This window comes from Rhinolophus hipposideros (assembly GCF_964194185.1).
Source record: "Rhinolophus hipposideros genome assembly, chromosome: 20".
Classification (NCBI taxonomy): Eukaryota; Metazoa; Chordata; class Mammalia; order Chiroptera; family Rhinolophidae; genus Rhinolophus; species Rhinolophus hipposideros.
Genome location: NC_138066.1, coordinates 48,829,194 through 48,856,907, shown reverse-complemented (window position 1 = coordinate 48,856,907; position 27,714 = coordinate 48,829,194). Strand labels below are relative to the sequence as shown.

General features: G+C 55.6%; 2 protein-coding genes across 19 annotated transcripts in view; both read right to left on the bottom strand.

The window, feature by feature from the left end:
- Nucleotides 1-19,104, bottom strand: part of LLGL2 (LLGL scribble cell polarity complex component 2) — a 33,548-nt gene extending 14,444 nt beyond the window's left edge. For 15 of the 17 annotated variants that reach the window (XR_013991959.1, XR_013991960.1, XM_081028924.1 and 12 more), the window contains exons 1-2: nt 18,862-19,079; nt 8,360-8,454 (exon numbers count right to left, since the gene is read on the bottom strand). Coding sequence is in view for 14 of the 17 variants with exons in the window: in XM_081028924.1 (XP_080885050.1) it covers nt 8,360-8,434 (75 nt within the window). In the remaining 3 variants the exon portion in view is untranslated. Of the gene's footprint in view, nt 1-8,359; nt 8,455-18,861 lie in introns of all 17 variants that reach the window. The other 2 variants (XR_013991958.1, XM_081028926.1) reach the window with 2 other exon arrangements.
- A 965-nt stretch (nt 19,105-20,069) lies between these two features.
- On the bottom strand, nt 20,070-27,710 carry TSEN54 (tRNA splicing endonuclease subunit 54). 2 transcript variants are annotated; one of them, XM_081028676.1, is made up of 11 exons: nt 26,704-27,710; nt 26,425-26,589; nt 26,257-26,320; nt 26,088-26,171; nt 25,653-25,751; nt 24,652-24,704; nt 23,056-23,157; nt 22,218-22,855; nt 21,504-21,564; nt 21,050-21,166; nt 20,070-20,592 (listed from the first exon to the last, which is right to left on the bottom strand). In XM_081028676.1, the coding sequence occupies exons 1-11, from the start codon at nt 27,045-27,047 to the stop codon at nt 20,442-20,444; spliced, it is 1,878 nt and encodes a 625-aa protein (XP_080884802.1). In that variant the 5' UTR covers nt 27,048-27,710; the 3' UTR covers nt 20,070-20,441. The 2 variants fall into 2 exon arrangements, with proteins under 2 accessions (XP_080884802.1, XP_080884803.1); XM_081028677.1 differs by lacking the exons at nt 20,070-20,592; nt 21,050-21,166 and having other exon boundaries at nt 21,270-21,564; nt 22,357-22,855.
- Nucleotides 27,711-27,714: the final 4 nt, after the last annotated feature.

The following is a 27,714-nucleotide window of genomic DNA, read 5'->3' as shown; positions in this document are numbered from 1 at the left end:
TCACATGGCACATGTATACATGGGCAGCTCTGTGGCTTCTTCTCCCACCTACAGCCAGCCCAGGTTGTTAAAAGCACTGACACGACTCTTCAACGGCTGAAGAACATTCCATGTGGAGGTGTCCTAACTCATCAGGCCTCTGTTGTTGAATGTTTTCTTTGTTTCAGGAGGTTTTACAATTGCCGCTTGCTTTGGGGAACACTCTTGGACTCCCACCTTTCCTGCTACTTTGAGTACTTCCTCAGGGAGATGTCCCAGGGATGGGATTATAGGTTTAAAAGATGCGGAAACAAACAATACAGATTTACACCTACAAACCATCTTCAGGAAGGTTTTTGGTTGTTTCTGAACCAGCTAACCCTATCCCTCATCTCCCACCCCAGGGGATACTGAACCTGTAGAACTAGATTAGAGCAGGTCAAAGGAGGCTAGCCAGCTGCTTTAAAGACTTTTAAAAAACATTTAATTCTTCTTTTTTAAACTGGAGGGTATCCTGTAGAAAAAGGAGAGGTAGCTCTCCTTAGGCCCAGGGCTCTCCTCTGGGCTTCCCCTGAATGTCCTGTCAGGCCTCAAGGCAAGAGCTAAGTCCTGGTAACAGCTGGGACGATAACGTAGCAAAATCACCTCCTGCCTGCCTGCTTGTCCAGTCCAGGCCAGTGGTATCTGGATGGAAGCCCCATGCTCGGGTCAGGCCGGGGAGGAGAGCTCCCAAAATGCCTATTCTGGTGATGCCTAGGTGAGGGGGCCCTCTCAGGCCTGGCTCTTTGCCAGGTACACAGTCGGCCTTGCAAATGGCTGTACCTGGAAGGGACAGCTGGGAGGGCAGAAGTGACCCAGCAGGAGCCCCCCTGCCAGCCCAGGTCCCCGTTCAACTATGTGAAAAATGCAGAGCCTGGAAAAGCCTTGGGGAGATAGCAGAGTGTCTGGAATGTAAACATTTCCCAGGAAAAGGAGGGCAGGGCACGTGATGAGGTGTGTGAGACAAGCTTCCTCAGGGGCCACCACGAGACCTCAAGCCAGCCCCCAATTGCTGGGGCCTTAGGAAATCGGCAGCCGGAGCTCGGGAGAAATTCCTGGGACAGTAGCATTTTCCTAGAACCACCACCAGCAGCAGCTAAGGGCCAAAGCCTCTGGAATTTGGAGGACTGGGTAGGAGGCCCTGTTAGCCGGTACAATAGCCACCAGCCGCGCGCAGATACAGAGTATTTGCAATGTGGCACGTGCCACCAAGGGACTAAATTGTTCATTCTATTCCATTCCATATGCTCACTTCAGTTATTGGAAAACTTTTTAGGTATGTTCTTGGGTTCCAAAGAATCAGGAATCAGGAATCACGCAAACCAAGCTTCAAACCTTTTTCCAAGTGAAAAATCTTCCGAATTCTAAATACAGATCACGTATTTCCAAAGAAAATTTAACGTCTAAACTGAGATATGCTGTACGGGTAAAATACACCTGATATTTCAAAGACTACGTAAAATATAAAAAGATATGAAAAACTAAAAAAGTCTCATTACTTTATATTGACTACACATTGAAACAGTATTTTGGATATATTTGGTTAAACAGAATTTATGGTCAAAATTCATTTCACTTGTTTAAAAAAGTTTGTAATGCGACTTCTAGAACATTTTAAATTACATATGTGGCTCTTATTATATTCCTATTGGGCCAAGGCATCGCCCGAGACAATTCTGCCTCAGGAAAGCGGAGCCAAAGAGAAAAACACCAAAACCAAAGTCTGCAGGTTTTGGTGAGGCTCTTAGGACACACATTATTCTACCAAGTCCACAGCAGGAAATTCTCCTAACATCCCACCTGAGTTACTCCTGATGCAGGTTGACCGATTTTCCCTAACCCAGAGGGTCACAAAGGTCAGGCCCATCCTACTCGTCGCTCATTTCCTTCAGGATCCTGGGGACGCTGTGCCGCCCCTCCCGACCTTCTTTTCCATAAACTGGCTTAGAAAGAGCAGGGGCTGCGTCAGGCCCACTAAGCTTAGAACCCTCCTCTACACTTAGAAGGCATCTGCTGGGCGAGCCACTTGGCCTCTGTGAGCTTCGTTTCACATCTGATGAATTGAATGAGACGATACCAATGGCTAGATTAAGCAAGGCTGTCCTTGGCTCCAACGTGATGAACCTTAAGAATATCACCTGATAGCGGCTGAAAGGCTCAGCTCACCCCACAGAGTACACGGGCCTTGCCCCCTAAGGCCCGGCTTCCTTCTAAGGTTCTCCATTATTCCCCACTGGGACGTCTTCTCCCAAATTGACAACTCTGGAGGGACCAAAGCTCCCTCAAGAACAAAATAAGGAGGGGTTTCACAATGACTCCACCTGGCCAGGGGCCAAGAGAGTGGGTTCAAATGTATATAGTGTGGTGATGGGATTTCCCCAGGTCCAGGGAGGAGAGGGGGGTGACTACCGATTCAACATGCAAATAAGGCCCATGAATGCCCAAACGAGGCAATGAGAATAGAAGCCAGTCCTGAAAGCAGAGACCTGGAGACCTGTGGGTCCCAGGCCAGTTATGAGAGGCCCAGGGGGTCTTGTTGGGATGGGGAAGGAAGGGACTTGGCTCTGGGAAGGGGACCAAGGTCAGTTAACTGAGGGGACAAGGAAGAGTGAGGAACCCGTGATGGGAACAACCTGGGGGAGCAGGAAGTTTTCTCAGGGCACCTCTGGCCTGAGCCCCAGCTGTCCCCTCAACTTGAGGTACCCTTCCCACTCCTTGGCTGTTCCTCCCCACAGTACCTAACAGCCTTTTAAGACTCAGCTAGTTCCCCCACTAGAGCACAAGGCCCACGTGGAAAGAGACCTCCCCTCCAGGCTTCTATTGGTCCCTAGAGCAGGATGGGGATATGGCCTCCCTTAAAGAAGGCACGGCGAGGGCACAGGAGGGCGGACTCAGCCTCAGGGGTACCCTGCTCTTCAACTGCCTAGGCCCACAGCAACCCAGGACAGGGTGGGGCGGGGCTCAGCCTGGGCCAGCAGGCACGGATCCCAGGGATGGCCCTCTTAGCTTTAGACCCCAGCCTCACCAGCTCAGGTTCAAGTTCAAGTTGGGAAGTTGACCTGACAGCCATCGTTCCCTACCTCCTGAGCTCAGCATCCAGCCTACCTGGCCCTGCCCCCACCTTGCTACTGGCTCAGGTAACCTCTGCCAAGGGAGGAGAGAACAATGAATCCTTTTGACAGGGAGTTGGGAAAGGAGAGATTTGTAGGAGCCGCCAAAGTGCAACATTAGCGTGGGGTGGGAGAGAAAGCCCTGTCTGTCTCGTTGGCTCCGGAACCCCATTTCAGTTCCCAGAAGAGAGAGAGTAAAGCTTGTTTGTCAGAGAGCATGGAGGCCCTTGGTCCTGTCCTCAGCTAGGGGAGACCTGGCCAAGACTGAGGATTGAGGAGTCCACAGCACTTGTTGGGGGTCGGGAAGGAGGTCTGCCCAGGGCCACAGGGGGCACGCCCAGCTGACTAGGTGGCACTGCTCCATACTGGGTGTGGTCAGCTTAGATTCCTGGCGGTGGCAGAAACCTGGCCCTCCCTGTGTGGCTGTCACCTGACACCAGGGGCCCAGGCACGAAAAAGCCAAGACAAAACAACCCGGCCCTGGACAGGGGCAGCCGGTCAGGAACACTCTGTTTGTTCAGGGCCTGGGGGTGGAGGAGGGTGGGCCTGGGCAGGAAGGGCCCAGGCACCCTTATCAACTGGCTGGTCAGTTTCACCAGGGCAGGGAGAGGCCTCAAGGGATTTTCAAGGAAGGGGTTTACTCCAACCTGAGCTGCTCTGCTCGGAGCCACTTCCTCTTTATTGAGGTGTCCAGTGGGTCCCACAGTCCCCTTGTTTGGTCCTTAGTGGCCCTGTTGGCAATGCCAGCTGACTCGTCTGTCTTCCCAACATCCTGAGGACCCACCACACACCACAGACGAATGCTTCACAGGCAAAGAAACTGAGGCTCAGGAAGTGACGTCACCGCCCTCAGACCACACAGCTGAGGGCACCAGGGGTCCTCATTCCTAGCCAGTGCCCCCCACAACATGCTCAGGGTGTGCGAGCCCTGGAGGCCTCAGTCTCCTCACCTGCAGAATGGGAATACCACCCATCTGTGAGCTATCGTGAGGATGAGGCAAAGCATGGTACGGCACCAACCGTGGGCCAGGCCCCATTCGAGCAGTCTTACTCACTCAGCACACCAATCTGGATGCAGACTATTGTGGTGCCCACTTTACAGGTGAGGAAGTGAAAAAGCAGAGAGGTTAAGTAACATGTCTACAGTCACTCAGTGAGAAAGTGGCACCGTTGGCAGCTACACCCAGGGCATCTGGCTCCTAACCACCGCACTGCCTGGCCCCTCTGCTGCTTAGCAAAGAGCCCCTGGTGAACTGGAGTCGCCCATTTGGCAGCCAGTCCCTGGCGGAGGGTTCAGAGGATCTGTCCACAGACACACAGCTCCTTCCCAGGTAGCGAAGCCAGAGACACAGGACATGCTACTCACCAGCCCCCTGGGCCGATGGGGATCCCTGCTGTCTCTGAGGCCCCTTGCTTGGCATGGATGTTTGGGATCGACGCCAGTCTGGAAGCTGCTTGGGACAGGCATATGATGGCGCCACTGTCCCAACCACCTGCCCCCGCAGTGCCCTGCAGACTGGCACTTCCAAGATGGAGCCCTTGAAAGAGGTGACCAGTCGCCGGTCTGGTCTGGACACTGCTCGCTCCACCAGATGTGGGAACTCTCCACATGGCTCACCCTCTCCTTGTGTGCGAGTAACTGCAGGCCCCCTGAAGGTTAGAGCTGCAGCTCTGTATTTCCCACTGACTGCTAGGACCCCCTCACCTGAGGGTCCCAAGGATCCCCAAACTCAACCTCAAGCAGATAATGTCTACAAAGCCAAGCTGGCTGACACTGTAGCCACTGGCCATGCATGGATGGCCTTTCAACTTGTACACTAACTCGTTTAATCCTCGCACCAACCCTATGGGGTAGCTTCTATCATCTCCATTTTAGAGGCATGTGACTTGCTTAAGGTCACTCAGCTGCTGAACTCAGGCAGACAGGTTCTGGGGTTGGCACCACTAACCCTGGGGGAAACTGCCTCTTGGTAAATGGAGATCACTGTTGCTATTCTGTCCAAATCAGATGGATCACGTTCCCTGGAACCTGCTCCTTGCCCCTCCTGGGCTCCCTATGCCAGAGCTTGGCACCATTGCCTACAAGGATGGAGACCCTCCAGTCGTCTGGACACCCACCTCCCTGCCCTGTTCCCTTCGCTCTTTTTTTTTCCCTGTGTGTTTACTTATAAAAATAAAAGCAGTCATTTTATTTTGTATTCATGCTTTTTACTCAATCATAATTTGTTTTCATATTATTATATATTTGTCCTATGACATCATCGTTAGTGGCTACATGCTATTCCATTGTGTGGATATATGATCATTTATTTAGTCAATATCCTATCGATGGATTTTTAGGTTCTTATTGGTTTAAAGTTTTAATTCAAAGTCTTTTTTTTTTATTAGTTTCAGGTGCACAAGACAAAGTAATACTTTGTCCCCTTCACTCTTATACTCCCACTGTCACCTGTCCCTCAGTCTCAGGCCCTAAACCGTTCTCTAATCCAGTGGTCTTCAACCAGGAATCAATTTACCTGCCAGAGGGCACTGGGCAATGTCTGGAGACAGTTTTGGTTGTGCCCCTTGGGGAGGGGAGGCCAGGGATGCTGGCCAGTGTCCTCCCCACACAGCCAGCCCCTAATGCCAACCGAGCTGAGGCTGAGACACCCTGGTTTATTCATGCCCCATGTCCTGTGCCCCACTTCCACTGCCTGGCCTCCATCCAGTCAGTGCAATGGGTCTCCTTTCAGGAAACAAGGGCCCAGAGTTCTTTTCTAAATTGCAAATCAGATCATTCACTCCCCTGCTCAGAACCCACCGTGGCTCTGGTGTGTCAGGCCCAGACTCTGAAGTTCCAGCCTCAAGGCCTCGGGGAAGCCTGGGGAGGGAGGGGCTAACGTGGGAGGGACGGCCCAGGTTCCCAAAGCTTCTAGGATCTGGCCTCCCTCTCTAATCCCAACCCTTCAGGCTTCACCGTTCACCCAGAGCCTAGATGAGACTGATCGACTCATAAGACTCTCCACTCCCAAGAAGTGGAATTTCAGACCCTCAGCTCCCTCCCTCCTACCAGACTATAAAAGTCAAGGCGGGCAGGGCAGAAGTCTTATCATCTGCAACGCCCACAGCCCCGGCCCTTGGCAGTACGTACGGTAGATGATCAATGCAAGTTTCTTCCAAGTGAATAGAAAGAGGAAGGAATTCCAGGAGCCTCCGCACCCCCACCCCTAAAGGTCTGGGGGTGGGGTGGCCAAATGTGGGGACCACCAGTTGTGGGGCATGGTGGGAAACATTCCTCCACCCAAGTCGCACCCCAGCCTCACCCTACTGAACACTGGAACTTGGGACGGGGGTTCATCCCTCCTTGCTAAGCCTGTTTATCCGGTTTCCACGGAAACTGGCCACCTTTTCAGGGTGTGAGATCTGACATCACCAGGGGCAATGGAGGCACATGGGGCTCACCCAGGACCCCCAGTAGGTGCTGAGGTTCTGAGACCAGCACGCAGGGGCTGCTCCCTTGGGAGTCCCAGGGGCCCTAAGGTTTTCCCATTCCCAACACCTGCACCCCATTTCCCGGGGCCCAGAAGCCCTTCCCACAGCTTCTTTCTGCCAGTTGGAGGAGGCGCTCATTTAGGGAAGCCTGATCTCAGAGGCCAGCGGCCTCATAGCAGAGCTCCGTGGGCAGCAACACGTCCCACAGGTCAAGAAAGTAAGAGGAAGATGGCAGGGCATGTTGGGACCCCACCCACCTCGAACAAGCCCCTGGGAGCTCTCTTGCCCTGGAGGTTGCCTCTGGAACAGCAGCTAAAGGTCCTGGAACACCGTGCCTTGCACTTAGATGATGGAACGCCATGGAATTCTCGTAACAAGCCTATGCTGTGGGGGACGAGCACAGGCTTTCCCAGCTTTAAGTGGTGAAGCTGGATTTGGACTCACATCCTGGAGGGGACCCCAGGTGCTCCCCTTCCTGCAGTCCACATTCTGGGGCAGAGGGAAGCTTGGGCACGGAGGCCAAGGGCCTAGATCAAAGCTGAAGTGAGAGAAGCTAATTACCCCGAAACAGCTGCAGATTGCTAGGTGGCCGCAATCCACGCCGTTCTCCTACCGTTTACAGGCCAGCTCTGCCCTTCTCAGGCGCCAGCCCCTTTGGGAGTTTCTGGGACCCTCCCTGTGATCTCAGGTGACAGGTCACTCTGGCTTTGGGAGCCTCAAGAGCAGGTGTGGGGCTGGGGCAGTCAAATACCAACCCTGGCCCGTTCTCCCAGGTGCCTCTCCCTTCTCACCCAGGCCTGGAGCCTGCCAAAAGGAATCATGTGTTCTGCCTACAGGGAAAGCTGTGTTTTCATTTGGGGGTATGTGGGGACAAAGCCCCAAAAAGCAGTTTCCAGGCTCTCGGCCTCACATAGAAAAGTGCTGGCTCAGGTAGTAAACAACCATCAACTGTGATTGGATGGCCATCAGCTGTGGCTAGTTGGCCGTCAGCTGTAACCGTTGAGCCACTGGCTACTAATATAACTGCTGTGGCTATGCTAGCAAAAAAAAAAATGGGGGCTAGCCAGAACATGGTGGCTGAGCTAGCAAGAGCGGATTGCAGTTAGCATGGCGGAGTGCGGGTTACAGATTGCAGAGAGGTGGACAGCAGGTTGCAGATAGTGTGGTTCCTGTTTCCTGTGTCTCCAACCCAGCCGCCAGCGAGACTATAGTGATATGACTGCCCTACCTATGGCTCCGTGGGTGTTCCTTTTTGGCCTCACCATATCCTGTGTTCTTATGTGGGGAGCAGGACCAGAGACCCCGCTGGACGCCCTGTGTGACAGGGCAATTTGAGGAGGGAGGGAAGAGCCATGTGGCCACTACCCCAAGGGACCTGGCATCTCAGGAACATTATTACACTTTACAGGATTCAATGTCCTTTCACCTTTCCTCTCCCTCTTCAGCAAACCTGTGAGAGATAGGCGGGATTGTTTTAGCCCCATTTCACAGGTGGGGAAACAGACTGGAAGAGGCGAAGTGACTTGCAGTGGTCATACAGCCAGTGATACTTGGGACAAGGAGTCCCAGCTCCTGAGCCTCCCACTGGCCTTTCCCAGAAAAGCCCTCACCAGACCCCATTTCCAATCAGATTCCCATAAGGCATTAAGTATCTTAATTCAGGTAAAGGCAACCTGAGCGCCCGAGTCCCAGTCTGTGGGGAGGCTGATAACATCGTACTCACCATAAACTCCTGGTAGTGTGTCCCACGTCCCCCTTACCTTGTTAAACTGGAAGAGGTCCCGCTTAAGTCTCTCCCGCGCAGGATCGTGTCCGGGCCTCAGAAACCGCCTCATCTTGCTTTGTGTCCAGCCCTCTGGAGAAAGACGTGGAGCTTTTGAGCACCAGGGCGAGGCAAACTCGCAGCCCCAGAGCACTGCCTGTGGCACCCAGTCACAGCTTGGCTGAGCCCAGGCCACTATGGGCCTCTCCCCCAAGCCCAGCAGGTGGCTGCCCCTGGGCCAAGCCAGCTCTGCCATCTTGGGCTTCCCCAAGCTCCCTCTGCTCCATCCATGGAGTCTGGTTCCTGGAGGGAGCTCGTACCTGGGCCCCAAGGCTGGTTAGTGCTGTAAAGCTTGCTCCTGGCCACCTGTGACCTTATAAAGCCGGTGGGCCAAGCTGGGGAGGGAGCCATTTAGCCATTTAGCTTTAGAGGAACAGGAGGCCCAGAAGCCCTAAGGTTAATTAGCTTAATTGTTAACCTGTTTTCTGAAAAACCATTAAACTCCAACTAAACAGAAAGGGAAACTTCACAGGCCTCTCTCCAGAGCTGGCTGAGAGGTGGGAATGCAAAGGCTGTCCAGCTGGGCTCCCAGACCAGAACCCAAATGGGGGTAGGGGAGAGGCCGGCCATCATAGGCCAGGGCCCAGCAGCAAGCTCTCAGGGAGCCGGCATCCCCAGGCCGACTCTGCCTTCTAACTTCAGGGAAGGCTGTCAGCAACTCTCGGCTTACGCTGTTCCCACCAGCCACAGCTGCCAGGAACCTGAGTGGGGGAGCATGAAGAGCACACAGTCAGGGGGTGTAGCCCATCCCACCCCACACTTGGGACCCATGGTAGACCTGGGTCCACCCCATGAGGCTGCTGGGGTCTCTGTAGCCGCAGCCCTGGCCCCAGGCTTCCCGACCTGATGGGCTGTGCTCAGAAAGGCTCCCTTTCCCAGGGGCCCAAGTGGAGGCTAATCAGGAGAAGAAATCTACTCCCAATACAGAAAGGAGCTCAAGGCCCCCAAATTGTCCGCCCACTGCAGAATGCCTTCCCAATCCGAGGAAACTATTTCTGGATCATCCTTGGGGGAAGGGGGGCGGATCATCTGTACTCCAGCTTCCGGCTTCCAGTAGCTCGGCCTCCCACTGACCAAAGGACACCAAGGCCTGACCTTGGAAACAGGAACTCAGGCCCACCCGGGAAACACTACAAAGGGAAGAAAGCAGAGCCAGTCCCCACCCTGGAGGAGCTCAGTCTCGGGTGGGGGCAGATAAAGACAGGACCACGCAGGGTGCTGAGTGCTCTGGGTAGGGGTGTCCTTTAGAGAAGAAAGTGTGAAGCTGAGACCCAAGGATGCTCTGAAGTTTCTGGCTTCTTGGGAGGTGACAAAAATTAACCATCAGGCCAGGATTTTGCATATGAAAGGAACCTGTGTGATCAAAGACTGGGAGCTCCCTTTGAGGCCTGTGCATGGTAGAACTGGGGGATTCTTTTGGCAGAGCAACTGAGGCTGGCCATGCTGGGATGGGTCACCCCACCTGGCACAGATACACATCCCACGGTATTCCAAATGCCACCCCAACTGGAAACAGGCAGACACCAAACCTTAGAGCACCATTACCATCTGGGGACAACAAAAAGGCCACCACTTGAGGAGGGGGCAAGGGTGGATGTGAGAGATTTGTGCTTTCACATTTTGGGGGAGCCAGGGCAGAGCAGAGAGCCCCACTTCCCCTCAGAACAGCAGGTAATTGGGAAACTCCCAGGTGTCCACCTGAGCCGAGGCCCTGAAGGGGATCCAGGGAACAGACATGGGACAGATCTAGAGGCTCCCAGAACTGGGAGTGAAAACAGACTCCAGACCAGCGGCAACACGGGCCTCCTGGACAAACAGCTGAGCTGTGGCTGAGCATTCCAGCCGTGGGGGAGGGCGCTCTGGGTCCTGGGGGTGCTTACCCTCCCTTCTCAGGCCTGGGTCAGAGGGTCAGAAGTCAGAGGAAGCTGGGAGCAGCGCCCAGGAGTGGGGTGGGGGTGGGGGGGTTCTGCAGACTCCAGGGAGAGGATGATCTGGGCTCTGCCCTGCAGGACCCATGCAGGCCAGGGGGTGGAGAGAAGAGGGCACAGGGCCATCTGTGCCAAGGCCCCATACAGGCAGTCCCAGGGGAGGAGGTGCAGCTAGGAGGGAGGGAGACAGGATGTGGAGATGGGTGGGAGACACCCCCACTCAAGAGGGTAGGGTGGGCATGCCATGCACCTAAATGTCCCTTGGAACACCTGCTGCTTACCGGGCACTGGACCAGACCCTTGTGTGTTATTTTTATTACTTTTTAAACATTTTGCTCAAGTAATCCATGCTCACTGTTGAAAAAGCAAACAATCTTGAGGAGAAAATCCTCCCTAAACCACACCACCCATGGGTAGAGCAGTGGCGTGTCAGTACATGTCCCGATTGCTCCTTTCCTTGGTCCCCTGTGAGCTGTGAAGGAGGCACACATCTAAACCCTACCCCGTATTCCTTCACCTGCCGCCGGCCTCCCGGGAGTGCAGGGGAGCGGAATATCCCCACTTGGCAGACAAGGAAAAGGACCACAGAGGACGGGCCACATGTCCAAGGTCACTAGAAGAAACAGCAGAACTCAGATTTGGCCCCAGGTCTGGCGAACTCCCAAATCTAAGGACTCTGGGAGGCAGCAAAGGATGGCTATGACAGGACAGGATGCCTAATTACACCCCTGCAGTTAAAAGGCACAGACACGTGTGTGCACTCACGCCCACATGCCTGCAGCTCAGAGCCAACCAAGCAGTTGGGGGGCTCGGCCGCCGCTTGTGGAGTGCTGGCGAGGTCTGGCTGGGGGAAGCTGGGGGCCTTGCATGGGCCTGCCGCCTGTTGCACAGAGGCTGGAACCCCTCTGATGTGGAATGATGGAGCGGGGACCAAAGTGGGGCAGCCACAGCATCAGCTCCTCACTGCAGTCAAGCCCTCAGTGCAGCTCCGAATCCAGAACTGCTCAGGGCAAGGCATACAAAGTGCCACCCTTTCTTGAAGGGTGTCTGTAAGATGGGGCACACTTCCTCCTGCACAGGTCTGCTGGGAGGGGTGGGAACAATGCCAAATGCCAGTGTCCAGCACAGCTCTTGGCATGGAGATGGCAATGTCCTAGGACTGGGGGTACAACAGTGACAGACAAGATCCCTTATGTCACCAAGCTCACATCCTTGCAGGGGAGAGTGTGATGACTCACAAGTACACAAATCAGTCCGCGGGATGGTTTCAGATAGAGATCAGGGCCAGCAAGAGAATAAAGAAAGATGCTGAGATAGAGTGAACAGGGTTTGGTGGCGGAAGGACTGGGTGACCATTCCCGGTTCTGGCGCGTGCATTCCCGGTGCCTTCTGCCCGGGATGCTTTTCCTACAGATACTCACATGCCTCCCTCCCTGTCTCTCCTCAAATGTCCCGCCCCTGACATTCTCTCTCCTACTTCCTAGCTTTGTTTTTCTCCTTAATACTGGTCACAGTGGCCTAGTTCACTGACAGGTCCTGTTTATGACCCGTGCAACCCTTCACAAGGATATGCTTTCCAAGTCTTACTCAGGGACTCTGACCTTCTTTTTCACTGCAGCACCGTGAATGAATGAACGGAGGTGGTATAATATCTCCACCCAGACCTGAAAGATAGGAAGTGGTGGCCGTGGTAAGACTTGGGCAGGGTGTGTCAGGCAGATGGAACAAGCTGCGCTGGCGTGTTACAGGAGGATGAAGACAGTGGAGGGGCTGAGGACAGGCGACAAGGAGAGATGAGGTGGGCCGGGAAGGGGGACCCTGGTGGCTCACAGCAAAGAGCTTCCATCTGACTCCACTGGGAACCCACTGACAGTCCAGGGCAGGGGCCTGATGTGGTCAGCCCTCCCCTCCCCCACAACACGTCCCTTTTGCTAGGCCCCGCCTCAGCTGGTCCATCTGCTCAGCGGCCACCCCCGGCGCCATTCACCGCGGTCTCCATGCTTCTGTCTGAAATACCTTCTTGCCTTTCAAGCAGCACATCCAAAATCACCTTCCAAAACGCCCTCGCCATCTGAACCCATCCTAACCACCCTAACCTCAGCACCTGACCTCACCTTATACTAAAACGCTCTCTAAAACCACCGTGGACACAGGCCCCCATCCAGCTCTGAGAATGTTCTGCCCCATCTTGTTGGGCTGGTCATTAATCTATTGGGAAAAATCAGAAGGAAGCTAAGTGGCCAACAACAGGGGGGCAGGGGAAGTATGCTCAGTGCCAAGAGGGGGGCTTCCAGTCACAAACAGGGCAGAAGACTAGCGACCTGGGAGCGTGTATGCTATGTACCCAGCAGTCAGGTCGAATCTGTTAAAAATATTCACATGTGTAGACAACACCCTGGGAGCCTTAAGGAATTAGCGCTGATTTCTTTTCTTCTTTTGTTATCTGCCTCCCAGGAGGGTAGATAAGAGGATCAAACGGGAGAAAGGGTGAGGCCCAGGCGGTTGTCAGGTGTGAGGGCAGCTCTCAGCTCGCAGCGGGCACTCAGTCCCGTGGGGGGGCATGGCTCCCACTATCTTGGCAGTTGGGCTCCTCTCCGGCCAGTTAACCTGGATAGGGGAGAGGACACCCCTGTGGACACCAAATGGGCGCAGAGGCAGGGAGTAGACTGGCAGGTGGAGCCAGCTGTGTGACCCGGGTCTCCAGGGTCCTGGGGTAAAAGGACCTGACTACTTCGTAGGCACTGACGGGGGCGCTGGCATGAGCTTCAACAGGAGGGCCTGTGAGGGGCCGGCAAACTCTCGGGTGCTGTACACCTGAGTGCCGCTTCTACGACAAGGGCTGTGGGGGAAGAGAGGCTCAGGAGACCCCAAGTCTGATGCCAAAAGGGTCTGAGGCAGTTATGGGGCTGTAAGGAGCTCTGAGGGGCCTGGCTTCCTGCACTGGGGACGCTGCCTGGCTAAAACATGACCCCTGAGAGGGGGACTTCCCAGGAAGAAACACCTTCTCCACCCGCCAAACTCCTCAAGACTGCCCAACCTTGGTCTCCGTTCCTGCACATCGTGCCCTCTGCCCCTGACCAGACCCTGAGCCGCCCTCCCTGCTGGGCCTTGCCATTTCCTTTCGGTGCGGGCACTCTGGGCCACATGCAGCTTGCTGACCTATGGCTGATTCTTACTCATTTTCTACCCAGGTCTGTGCCTTGCGCGTGGCACTAGGCTGAAAGTTCTCTGTGGGCAGCTGATCTCAAGATTTCCTTCCCTTCTCACTCTCCCCATCATCCACCATTGCTGCCAGCCAGTGAGAATTATTCTCCCTACGTGGAAACACATAGGAGAGCTGTCAACTTGGCAACAGGCGAGCAAATTCACACCCTTTCCCTGTCATCCTCTGCCCAAACCCTGGGGCCAGGAGACACATGGACCCTGCCTCACCGGTGGGTCTCTGGAGGTAAGTGAAGAGACAGTGGAGTGAGGGAAGGACTAACTACATGGGGGAAGGCCTGTCTTGGGCCCCTTACTATAAGCAGCAAACCTCACTGTGCCCCAGGAAGAAGGGGATTCCCAGGCCAGACTGCTCGTCCCACACTGGCACTGTTTGGGATGCCTGGGCTAAATGGTCCCCATGAGACCAAGGCCTGGCCAAGCCGAGCCAGCCTGTCTGTCCTGGAGGTAATGATGGGCCAGCTGCCCAGAAGGCCCCTCAGTAGCCTGGGCAGTGAGAGGTGACACTCCATAGCAGGACTCTGGACATCTCAGGCCCAGGGGGGAGAAGGCGCCTGGAGCTATACTCGGTCCCCCAGAGGCACACACAATGTGAGGTTGAGTCCCAAGCTCTGCTCTCCCCTCTGCTCGTGCTCCCCACTGCCTGCCGCCGCCGAGGCAGCTGCCCTTCCTTCCCCGACATCCTGTGTGAGGCCTGTGTGGCTTTGGCCGCCAGTCTGCATCTACCGGGTGTGAGTACACCCCTGCACTGCCTACCGAGGCAGAGATGGGTGGGGTACAGCTCTATGTGACTGGGGCCATTACTGACCCCTCTGGCGTCTGTCCATGCCAACTCAGATGCCCATAGCTGCTTTGCAAGCACCCACGTTGCCCCGGGAAACCCAATCTCCCAGAGGCACTAGGCAGGCCCCTGGCCAGCAGCTTAGCAACTAAACCTTGGCTGAAAAGGCTCCTCGTGGAGATGGGACTCAGAGCTCCCAGACAGAAATGGGGTGGGAAGAAAGGATTGTCATCACTGCTGTTGTTAGGTAATATAAGCACATTATACACCTCATCTCGTGTAATTCTTACAGTTATTTATGAAATAACCAATCCCAAGAGCTAGCAAGCCCAAGCAGTTACTAAGAGTCCAAGTCCCTGAACTTCAACCTGACTGCAGAACCCTCCGCTCCGTTCACGCCTCTCTCCCAGGACAAAGGGACTGGCCAGGTGTGGGACCCCCTGGGGGGGACCACTGGGGTCAGCAGCCAGATCCTGACCTCGCCCTCCCTGGCTGGATCCAGGTGAGCTGCCACCCCCACCTCCCCACCATCCATTGAAAGGAGCCATGGGCCAGTCTCACAACCCCAGGAGGGCGTTCCCAGGAGGGCCCTCACACCGCACCTGAGGCTCCTCCTACAGGGTTTCCCGGCTCAGCCAGGCTGTGAGGATGGGTGCGAAGTCAGGACACATGGACACCACCCCCATCATCCTTCTACGGGCCTTAGTCCCCTTCTTAATCCAACATCACACTCTCTCCAGGGAAGGGATGGCTTGCATGTGGCCAAGCACAGGGAAAAGCAAAGCCATTCTGGGGACAAAGTGGCCAACTTCCCTGGGCTGGGGCTGGGTAGGCTGCCTGCTCCTCCTATCAGGCCCATTCCACAGCCTCCTACTTGCTTCGAAACTTCAACTGTTGTCCTAAGAGTTTCTAGAAGATGCCAGTTCTAGGACAAAGGGGCTGAGCCTGTCCTGCCCATGGTTGTATTCCCAGTGCTTAGTGCCTTGACACCTGCGAGACACCCAATTTTTATTTAGAGAACTTCCTCACCCCTGTGAGTCTGGGCTCGGGGGTGACCTTGTCGAGGAACCACCCTAACCCCCTTTTAAAGCTGCAAGCTGCCTCCACCACAGGGGTCCTACCCCTGCTTTAGTTGGTACTCTGTGCTCATATTGCCTTTTAAGATGTTATTACTTAAACGTATTTTCTGTACTCACGCTCCCCACCCTTTAGCATGAGAATCCTGTGATGACAGAGACCTTGGCTTTGTGTGAGGATTATGCCTGGTGTCTAAGCCACGCCACACACACAGAGGCACCAGTAAATACTTGTTGAGTGAATGAATGAACAGGTAGGGTTGAATGGGGGTGAACTAGACTAAGGTCTTCTCCAGTCGGGAGCCACCAACCCCAGAGAACACTGGGTTGGGTCACCAGAGGGTCCCTCAGGGACTTCTCCATCCTGCTCTTAAGTCTCTGGCCAAGGCCACGGCCATGTGGACATCATGCCTGGCTTCCTGCTGGGGACACTTTTGTGGGCCTGCCTCAGTCCAAGGCTCCAGGACACCCAGCTCCTTGGCAAAAAGAACCCAACAATATCATTATCTACAAGAGTCAAACAGTTCTGTGCCCAGAGGTCCCTTTCATCAAACCCTGGGAACACTGAGTCAGGCATTTCGAGAGAAGGCTCCGGTCACTGCTGAATTCCTGAAGGGTAGAGTCAGGTCCCTAGCAGCTTCCCTGTCCCCACGCCCAGAGGAGCCTCTCCTAGCTCAAGAATTCACCGTGGTTCCTGGGAAGAGGAAGGAGTGGGGTGACTCTTCAAAGGACCAGCTTCCTCTGGGAGGCAGGGTGGGGAGGGAAGGTCACCTCAAAGGAAGCTGGGCAAAGCCTCTTGGTGACAGGGCACAGGACAGAGGGTCTCCTGGGGAACCCTGGGGAGGCGGGGCTAGAGAAGGGCTAGCAGAACCAGAGGCCCCAGTGGGGAATGCCCACCTCCTGCCCCTTACCCCACTTGTCCCTGCGAACTGCTCCTGGGTGAGGGAAGACAAATCTGCCACACAGACCTGGCATGCCTTGACCCAGGAGGAACCCTGAGAGTGGTGTTGCCTGAATGAGATAAGAAGGCCTCTCCAAGCTGATTACTCTGGATGAGGGAGTCCCAGAGGCCAGTGCTGCTCAAAGCAGCCAGCCCAGGAGTAGGGACCACCAGCCTCTCCACCCCCACTCAGGTGTCTCAGGAGCTACCTCTGACACATCTGGAAGCACCAGTAAGGCTAAGTAAGCCTTCAGGAAACCCCACATTACTCCTGGAGACTCCTGCCCAGGGTGTTCAATGTCTCCAGTGGGGTAGACAGGGGCTCACAGACTGACTGTAAAGGTTCCGAACTTTCCAGCTCCATGCATCACTTTCTCCTAGGGAGAGGGTCCTGGGGCAGAGAAGTCCTTCGCTAAATAAGGTTGAAAGAAAGCACTATGGAATTCTCAGAAAATCTCCTTAATGACAAGGAGCAGCGCAGGAATGTGCTCCCCTTCCCCCACCCCCCAACAGGGTGCAGAATGTGTACAGCCAAGCCCTCCCCTGAGCAGAACACAGAACGGATTACATCCCTCCCGCCCCCCAAAGATCCTCAGCTGGGGTCTGGCCATCAGGCTTCACTCCTGGCTCTCCCAAGGAGCAGGAGAATTACCAAGGGCCACTGGAACACCAGATGAGGTTAAGAGAAGCCACTGCCCTTTACCTCTGTCCCTCTATTCCCATCCTCATTTTAAAAGTTCTGACCTCCAGAGGCTCTCAGAAATCATGACCCTCTCGGTTGGCTTCTTGACAGAGAAGCCAGATTCCCTCACAATCCATCAGGCATGTTCCAAAGGCCCAGACGTCTGCCCAAAGGCCCATAAGTGACCACGCTTGCTTTTTATGCTTTGCAGGGATGCTGAGAAGCTCACCCTCACCTGGTTCCAGCATGTGCCAAGCCACATGTGTTTGTAACATTTTTCATCTTCTTGTCAACATTGGTAAAAAGTAAGGCTGGCTGAGGCTTGGTATGGTTAAGTGACCGAGCCAAGGTCATGCAAGAAGAAAAATTGATCAGACACAATTCAAAAGTATACCTGGGAACGGAAGGACACTAAAACACCTATTGAACACTATGTCTGAGGAAAGACTGTGAGGCAAAAGGGAGAAGTTTTTCCCTCTTATTTTATACTTTCTAAAAGGTCTCATCTCCCCAAACACTGTCCAGTGGTCCCCATTGAGACTGGCCCAGTCTAACTTCGGAAAAGAGGAGCCAGTCCTGGTCACAGCCCCCAGAGCCAGAGTCCTGACTGCCATAGTGGACACTGTGCGCAGATCAATTAAGGAAACCAAATCTAGATTCTCTGCCCATAAAATAAGAAAGGTGGACCATCTCGGAGGATCCTTTCTGGACTTCAGTTCACACAGACCCAGCCTGTCTTCCTTAAAAGCATCTTCTGACCTTGGCTTCCCCTGTGCTGGGCCCCAGCTCTTCTGTACTGCAGCTCTGTTCTTCCCACCTGGGGGTTTCCTGTGTCCCACGTACACTCTTTGCCTCCCAGCTCTCTTCCTTGTTCAGAATCCCCTCTGCACCCTTGAGTTGTAAACTCTGCGGAGGATCCCTAGAGCCCAAGTTAAGACGCACTGCGTCTGGCTCATGGATCCCCATGGAAGGAGCCTGAGTCTAAGCCCCACCCACCTCACCTGTCTCAGGTGAAAGCTTCAGGGGGCCACAAAGGGCTCTCCTGCTTAGTCAGTTCTCCCCCCAGCCAAAGCTCAATGTGCCTACGAACGATCCAGCCGGAGCAAAACCTTGAGCAAACTTTGCACACTTCCTCTGGCAAGGCAGAATTTTCCACTCCTAGCCAAGTCCCAACGTTCCATAGTGCAACCCCACCTCTGTCGTTGTGGAAAACAGACTAGGTCTCCGTACTGTCCCCTAGAGGTGCCCAAAGCCGCCCGAGGCAGAGAAAGGCCCTAAGTCCCTCCCGCGGGCTTCCTGCGTCCGGGGATTACGAGACACAAAGGGCCGGTAGGAAGAGGGCCCAGATGGCAGGGACGGGGGCTAACCCGTCGACGTAACACTCTCCGGCCGCCGCTCCCGGAGAGAGGACCATGGGAGACGCGCGTCGCCGGCCTCCCCGGCCAGGCACCTTGCACGTGGTGGGGCCCGGGGCCCGGGGCCTCCGTCTCCGCTCGCGGTGACCCTCGCACCCAGCCGGGCGGGGCACCTGTTTCCCCACTCCCCAAAGCCAACACTAATTACTGTGCAAACCCGAAACCTAAATCTGTAATCGCGGGCGGATGAGGCAGAGGAAAGTTCCCAGTGGCACTTTCTACAGGTGTCTTTCTCCTAAACCGGCGGAGCGACTGGATCCAGGATAAGGCGGGTGGACCTGGGCGCAGCCCTCCGCGCCCCGCCCGGGGTCCCGGCCCTTCCCTGCCTCCCCACCCCAAGTGGCTGGTGCCCCGAGGGGGCGGGCCCGGATAGGTGGGCCCCGGCCCGCGCCTCACCTGGAACCCCAGGCCGGCCCCCGCCGAGGCCTCCGAGTCCCTCGGCGCCTGCCGCTGGCTCCGCTCACTCCGCCGCCGGCCCCGGGCTGCTGGGCGGCCGTCTCCTTCCTGCTCACCTCCAGCGCGGCGAGCAGGGGGCGGAGCCGCTACTATTTACATAAAGGGCGAGCCGGCAAGGCCCGCAGAACCCGAGCGCGGGGCCCCAGCGGCCCGGCCCCGCCTCAGTTCCGCCCCCCGCAGCCCTGCGCCGACGGGGCGTGAGCGCCCTCGCGGGGCGGAGACCGCCGTTCGGACCAATCCGCGGCCCCAGGCAGCTTGGGGCGGGGCCTAGGCCTGAGAGAATATGCACGAGGCGCTGCCGCCCCGCCCCCGGCCTCACCTGCGCGTACCTGGTCGGAGAGCGGCTCGCCGCGCCCAGTGTCCCGCCGCCTCCCGGAGGAAGAAATAGTTCCCGGAACGCGCGACGGCCCCGGGCCACCTCCCAGGTCCGACTGCCCAGAGGAGCCGTCCCTCCACAACCCGGCCCGGAGCTGCGGAGGGCGGGGCATGCCCCGGCCGGCTCTTCCTGAGAGCGCCCAATCCAATCAGAGGGTGACCGGCGGACACACGACCAGGTTTCGAGACCCGAGAGCGAGGTGGCGTGGGGCCGGGGGCGTCGCCGCGAGGCGCCTCCCCTCGGGGCGGGCCCCAGCCTGGAACCCCCTTCTCCTAGTCCCTGCTGAGGTAGGCAGACGCCCGAGGCCCCAGGGACACCAACAGTAACTAGAGTTTTTAGCACGAGGGAGGGGGTTAGAGCGACCAGAGGCGGGAGCGGAAGGGGCGCGGAGTCCAGGCCTGGGGCGCGAATGGCGCGCTCCCCCGCACAGCTCGCAGCGACTATGGCGCCTCTCAGCTGCCCTACCCAGATCGGCTGCCTTCAGGGAAGGGCTGCTGGACCGCTGGCCTCCCTTCGAGGACCCCTTTCAGAAAGCCGAGCTGACCAGAGGTCTGTGACTTCCCATCACCTCCGACGCAGGCCCCAGGAAGGTGCGGGGTCGTGTCCTGCCCTCCTGCGGGCTTCTTTTAGCACCGGAGAAAGCAGTGTTCTCTGAGGGTAGGCAAAGCAGGGGTGAGGTCCTAGGGGCCAGTTCCACCGATAACGGGTTGGGGGGGGTCTGCGCCCCCATACTGGGGCTGGGGGACTTCTCCAGTATATCCAGCCACAGCATAAAAGGGATCTATTTTTTAATGGCTTTGGCTTTATCGCATGAAGCAGGCACCCTCTCCTTTAAAGGTACAGAGTCCTCTCTTCTGGCTCACCGCGCTGGGTGTCTAAAATCTAGCGCTGAATTCCGAGATCACTGCAAGGCATCAGTCTTAGGCCGGGAGCTCCGAAGCGCTGCAACAGCCAAGTGTGTGTGTGGGGGGGAGGGGCTCAACTTTGCTCTTCTGCAAGCATCAGACACCCAGGACCAAGGCCCAGACTAGCCCCTGCAGCTACAGGGTGTAGGAGGCAGCTGAGATGGTCCCTGAAAGTAGACAGTCCAGGTCCCCATCCCCCCACCCCTTCCAACAGGCCCCAGGTCCTGCCAGAGCTGCAGTCAGTGTTCCAAATCCCTTGGCAGTGTGAAGTCCCTGAAGCTGTAGAAGGAAATGTCTCCGTGATCCACCAGGGCAAAGATCAGAGGAACATCCCCACTCTGGTACGACAACTGCTTGAGAGTGCGGAGGTCTGGGACTGGCTCATCAAATCTGCAGGGATAAAGGTTAGACTGAGACCTGGACATAGCCTACCCCCAGGCTTTGAGACACCAGCCCTCTGTGGCTCCCAGGGAAGGGAGACTAAGACAGGAGATGGGAGTACAAGAAGTCTGGCCCCTGGACTCTCCTGTCTGCAAACTGCATGGCTCTGATAAGTTCAAGAAAGACCCAGAACCCTGGCTGAGTAAGGGGGCAAGGAAGAGTCAGGTTCTCAAATGAGCCCACAACAGGAGAGAGGCTACCTGCAAATGCCAGGAATGAGGGCTGAGGACTGGGAAGCTTGGGTTCCATAGCACTAACTGGCTGTGTGGCCTCTAGTGGGTCACATAATCTCTCTGGACCTCTGGATCCTCTCAGGGATTGACAATCTGTCAGGGGTGTGGTGGGGCAGTCCACTTGGTTTACATAACTGGCAGCAGCCTGGGGGCCATGCTCGCTGGTCTCGTACCCACTAATGCACATCCGGGCATAGGGCTTGCCAGGGTTCTTCTTTTGGAACGTGGCCACAGCGTCGGCCTGGTAAACATCAAAGCTGATTTTCAAGCCCCCAGACCTCTCCAGCAGCCTGAGGACAGAGTGAGAAACCTTAGGGAACTCTCCTGCTCCACCTTTTCTTTCCACGCCACCCTTTCCCTCTCCCCATTCCAGGAAGCAGCCTGTTCAGGGAAACTGAGGTCCTGCTGTGAGGTGCCACTTGATGTGCAGGGCAGGCTCAGCTGCCCATCTCAGAACCCTGGGGGTAAATCCATTCAGTCCAGCCTCTCCCCTAGACACACATGAATATTAGCCACGGTAGGGGGCCCTGGAATGATCCCTCGGCTTATACCCAATTTCAGATCCCAGCTGCCAACTCCTACTGGCAGCCAAAGTACTGTGGAGATGGGCACTACCTAGAAACTCACCGGGCACCTCCATCAGCAAGGTGTGTTGTCTGCAGCACAGAGATATGCTGAAGGACTGCGGCTACAAGGACAGTGAAAATAAAGCGTTGGGGAGGGGAGTCAGTCATCTATAGGCTCCCTTGACATTCTCGGTCTGCCATTTACGTCAGGGGTTCCAGAGTTTTGTTAGTACAGAGATTTACCATGTTTATCCGTAACATAACTGATCTGGCAGCCTTCATCCAGTTACTTACAATCTCCCATGTTCCCAGAAGGGCTGTAAGTACTTCTGAATCTGTTAGTGTCATTCTTGTTCTATTAGTCCCCTGTCCTTAACATGCAGGGCATACAGCAAGCTTTCCTTTTATTTGGTCTACAGATCACCTGCTTGTTCCCCTAACAGACTGAGGAGAACAGGGAGCACAGCAAGTTGGTGGCAGAGCTATCCCCACCCATCTGGTGTATGACATTAAGTAAGGACTTGTTCGGAGTTTTCATTGCTTTCCTGTCCTTTCCCTGGGCACTGACTCGCCATCTGTAAACCTTCCCACATGGGTCCTTTTGTTGCTTCCCAGGAAAACAGACTGCCCTGGTGGGTTCCACTCCATGGGACAGCTCTCTCCTCCCCCATCTTTCTTAAGCTTTAATCGGTCTTGGGCAATCCGTGCCCTTTCAAAGTCTTGTGATTCCTTAGCTGCCAGTGGCCCGTGGGGCTATGGCAGAGTGAGAGGGTACCTGGGGAGTCTGCCTGGCTGGGACTCAACAAGGGGGTGACAGTCTGGTCCCACAGGTGTGGGGGGCGGCTCTGGGTCTTCTGCAGGTGCCGCTTCTGCAGCAGCTGCTTGTACTCCCACCAGCTGGAGCAGCGCTGCACCTGGGCATCTGCATTTATGTCCTCCCGGAAGTGCTGGGCCTCTGCCTGTTGCTCCCGTTCCCGTCTGGAGATCTTCTCCTTCCGCTGGTTCAGCTTCTGGCACCAGGACTCAGCATCTGTCTCCCGCCCTGCCACATTGGCCGGGAGCAGCTCTGGGGCTGGGGCAAGCAGGAAGGTGTGGCGGCCATCTGAAGCCAGGTTGGGGAAGGAGATCTGCTCAAAGTTCCAGCGTGGCTTACAAACCCCCTTGACCCCATTCTCTACTTTGCCACTCTCCTGGCTGGACCCCACCCCCTCCCTGGCCATGCTGGGCTCTAGGGACCCCAGAAGCTGAAAGGGGCCCGTTGGGCCCTTTATGGGGCTTGACTCCTGGGGTTTCTCCTCAGGGCATCGGATGTTCTGGTTGCTGGAAGGTGGGATGGAGGTTGCCAGGCTCTCAGGTGTCCCATCCACCCCCTGCAGGGGGTTCTCCAGGGCCTTGGGCTTCTTATTAATGGACCTGAGGGACATGGGGAGGAAATGCAGCACATCTGCTCCTGACTAGTGAGGTGCATATGTCCTGTGGGTGCACTTCTGCCTCCCTGAGCCCTCAAGGGAGCTCCCCAAGCCCAGCTCTTAAGCCTATGCTTTCTCCAAAGTCCCAAACACCAGCTCTGCCCCCCAGAACTCCCTGGGGCGTGGCCAAGTGGGGAGCATTACCGAGAGCTGGAGCTCCTCCTCTTCCTCTTGCCATTCCGATCCTCCAAGCACTGGGCCCTGCTGTCCAAGTTCAGCTGCCTCTCGTAAGGGGACAGGATGGAGCTGTGGGGTGAGAATGGGGCAAACAACAGATCCAGCTGCTCAGCCTGATGCTCCTGGTGGGGTTTGTGAGGGGCTGGCCCAGCGGGCAAGTCAGTGGGCCAGGGTCAGCCACACCCAAGGGCTAAGGCACCAGGCAGACCTGCCCGTGGAGTACACAGGGACGGCCACAGGGGCCTGCCCATGCATCTCTGCCCAGGCCTCTGTGTGGCACCTGTGAACTGAGGCTCCCTGGAAGCAGGGCTCCTGCAGAGCCAGAAGCAAATAATCACTGGTGAGAAATATCAAGGACCAGAAAACTTAGAAAATAAAAATGAAAATAAAAACCCATGGGTACCATTGTAACATTTTTGTTTCTTATAAACACCACACTGACCGTTTCTCTCCATATTTGGTTTTTCTAACAAAAATGACATACTGCTTTGTAGACTTTTTGTTTTAGTTAATAATATGTTATAGACATGGCCCCTTATCACTATAGCAGTCCTCCCCTGCCATGACTTTTTTTATGACCCTAAGGCTGCATTGTCTGACATGGTAGCCACTAGACATAAGGAATTACTGAAGTTAAATCTATTAAAATGAAAATGAAAAACTCAGTTGTACAAGCCCCATACGAGTATACTGGACAGCTTAGATGTGGGACATTGTCATCACCACAGAAAGTTCTATTGGACAGTGCTGCTCGAAGGGATAAGCTAATTTGTGTGACTATGCCCTTCCTGTTGGACTCATAGGATGTTTCCAAGTTCACTGTGTTGTGTAAGCTCCCCACTAAACGCAAGTTATGTGGGGCAGTGATTTTGTTCTCTGCTGTTCCTCAGCTGTTAACAAGCACAGGGCCTGGCACCCAGTAAGTAATCAACAAATACTGTTGAATGAATGAACGTTGTCACAGGTAAACTTATGTACACATCTGTGACTATTCCCTTAGGATATATTCCACTTTCAGAAATTAAAGTTCTGTCCTAGAGTTTTGGTGACATCCTGGAAACTGCAAAGGCTGTACCTGTTTCCACTCCAAGTTTGAAGGTCTCTGTGGCTCCTGGCAATGTTGGATTACTAAGGTGATGACCTTCAGAAGCCCCAGAAGAAAAGAACATCTAACTTAGCCAAAGGGATGTGAAACCCTACCAACTGTTAATTCCTTCACTCCTGCCTGCATTCGACAAATCTGCTGGCACACTTACTAAGTGCCTGGCCCTGTTCCGGTGCATTTCCATGCTCACAGTTAGCTGTGGGTGCTCAATCATTATCTATGGAGTGAACAGGCTGAAGGTGGGGCTCACTCTGATAACCCAGGAGAAGTTGAAATGACCAGATTGTCCCAACATGCCTCTCAACAGATCATTTCCAGCAAAGGCCCACGGCCCATGTCCTGAAAGCTGCAGCTCCAGTCAAGGACTCCAGGTTAGCAGAGGCCACTTTCCACTTTGGGGCTAGTCACCCAGATGCCAGGATGAGAACAAATGGGAGAGAAATGAGATAGGGATTTACCTTGGCTGGAATCGTCGAACCACATAGCCCAGTCTTTTCAGGTGGCTGAAGACCTCCAAAGAAAAAAAAGTAAAGGTCATACGTCCCCTTGTAAAAACACCAAAACACTCTTTCTCAGGAAGAGAAGCCATTCCCCACACTCTTATTAACAAATGCCTTCCCCAGACTAAGGTCTCAGTATGAATTCCTGTCTCTTGCTTACCTTACTCTGGGCAGAAATGACATATAGCAGTTTCTTGATTTAAATGCAAATCCCAAAAAGCTGATAGCTGACGGGTCAGGAAAAGAACTATGCCCTAAAATATTTGGATACCAAAGCTGATGAGAGTGAAGCTCCTGACTACAATGTGGACAAGGCAATGGCAGAAGGTGGTGGACACCCTCCGCCCCTCCATTGACGGGTGGGGTGGGAGTGGTGTTTGGTAAAGAGCCATGTGTTCCTCTTCCTGCCTCCGTATCAGTATCAGAGATGTACGCCAGAATGTCCCCTATCTTGCTTGATCTCTCAGCAGCCTTCAACTTAGCTGACCACTCGTTCCTGGAAAAAGACCTCTTGGCTTCTGTGATGTCATCTCTCCAGGTTTTTCTCTTGCATTGCTGGACACTCCTCCGTCTGTTTCTGGTCTCATCTTCCCCTGGACCTCCACATGCTGGAGTCCACAAGGTCTCAGATGCAGCCCTCCACTCTGGCCACACACCCATACAGCCCCCCTGGTCTTAAATACCATCCATGTAGTCCCGATGACACTTAATGTCTCCAGCCTTGTGCCCCTCCTCCACTGTCTTCTTCCTAACACTCAGCTCTGCGAAGTCGATTGTTCTTTCGCTTGCTGATTTATCATCCATTGCCACCCCTCGGGTGTAAGCACCACGACAGCAGAATCCTTGCCTGTCTTGTAGCCCCAGCATATGGTTCTGTGCCTTGCACATCTTAGGTACGTGTAAATACCCACTGATTCAGTGGATGGGTGGCTCTTTTCCTGGGAGAGGGAGGCAGATACCTGGTACTGCAGGAAAGTCACAGTGTCCTCTGTCAGCAGCAGCTGGTAGGCTTCCTGGATAGACAGCGGTAAGTCTTGGTGGAAGAGCTGGATGGAGCCCTAGAAGTGGGGCCAACAGCTCAAGGTGTAAGCCCTCCCTGCAGTGGCAGAATCAATGGGGTAACTTCTTGGCTCTAATATCTGTGGGAACCCAACACACACACCCCACCCTCAGCATCACAGCAAGAATATGATCAGCCAGGAAGGGGGGAGCAGCAGCAACACTAACACGGACTGGAATCCCTACTCCCTGTACATCATAATCCTCTTACGTTCTAGAAGTCAGGTTACAAACTTTCTGAAGACTCAGTTGTGTGTATACTTCCCCCCCAAAAAGCCCCCCCACGTTCTTTGATCCCAACCCTTTCCCCCCCACCCTCCTGGGGCCCCACTCACACACTCCAGCAGATACAAGGCCTCCTCGGGGTGAAGCCGCTGCCTGCCCTGCTCCGAGAAGCCCATGGTTTGCCAGAATTTACCCTGTGTGGGACCCAGAGCAAACGTCACAAAGGAGCCAGAAAGGGCAGAGAAAGCTGGTCCCCTGTCCCTCAGCGCCGCCGCTCACCGCAGGAGACTTCAATTCCACGAACCCCTCGTCTGGTCTCCATTCCGCGGCCACCAAACTGCCCCTGGGGAGGAGTGGGGAGGAGCCCGTCTCAGTCTAACCGAGTCTCCTCGGTCGGTCCGCCCCGCAGTCCTAGTCCCGGCCCCGCCCCCGGCCCGTCCCTCTCACAGACGCTCCACGCGCTCCTCTGCCAACAGCTGCCAGAGCTCCTCCCGGCACAGGCGCAGCCGCTCGGCCTGGGCATCCGAGCCGTCGGGGAGGAAGTCCTTGGGACCATGCGAGCGCTGGGGTAGCTTCTGGGACCGCGAGCGAGCGGCGAGGAGCTCCCGGGCACTGGAGGAGACGCGGGGTCAGAGTCAGGCAGTCGGGGCCACCTGGACACCCCCTACCCTTCCCCGCGACCACCCCATGGTCCCCGTGACTCTCCCGGGCCGAGCCGCGCCGCACCTGAGCACGCGCCCAGCAGGAACCTCCACGGTTGCAAGCTCCGGTTCGAGATCCATGAGTCCGCCGTCTACGCCTGCGCGTGCGCTGCCCATGCCCCGCCCACCGCCGGAACTTCTCGCGGCCCTAGAGCCCGCGGATCTGCCCTCCGCTCCGCTGGTCTCCGGCTCAACCCACCTGCTCTCTGCCTTCCTGGCTGTCCTGGGTCCTAGCGCCTGACAACAGATTTGTGCCTCGCTTCCGAGGGCAGAGAGCTTGCAGATTTCTGGATTTGTAGGAGCTTCCCCCTCTACTGTCCCTAGCCCTCGTCTGAGCTCCTCTCTAGTAACACTTGAGGAACCCGGCATCGGAAAGTGTAGTATGAATAATAAAATGCGTGACGCTCCCCTCCACAGTCCTGGGCTGCTTTAGTCCCCACCATCAGTCCCTACTAGAGGAGGGAAGAGGGAGTTTAGAAAAGGAGAGCATTGGGTTCCCGAATTCCAGCTTCGCAAACTGAAAGCCACTGGAGGCTGTGAGGTGGCGTCTGGGGAGGCTCATAGTTCCTTCAGTATCTTCCGTTGGGTCCCTTCGCAAGGGCTCGTAAGCTGGATTTGGAGGGCGGGGGTGTGGGGGGGCGGGAGGCGCTGTCCGGGCCACAGCGGTGCTGAAGCGCCACCCCCGCCCGTCATTAGCACCTCCTCGAGGCTGGGGTCCCCGCCGCCGCCACCATGGGCTGCTCCGACACCGTCCGCTAGGTGGCACCATTGCTCCGATCAGCCGTTAGGTCGGCGACTCCGGACGCAGGCGGAGTCGCTCGCTGCAGGAGTCCCGGGAGGGGCGACGGGCAAAGTGGAAGGGGGACTTCCCAAGTGGGGTCCACGGGTGTCGGTTCCCAGACCCCTTCACATCACGTGTTCTCTCTCACCCAGTCAGAACCCTTCGGTCTAAACTGGAAGCCCAGGTCGCCCCGGCTCCACAGCAGGAACGCACGGGTACGCGTTCTCGCCTCCACTACCGCCGCTTCACCTGGGC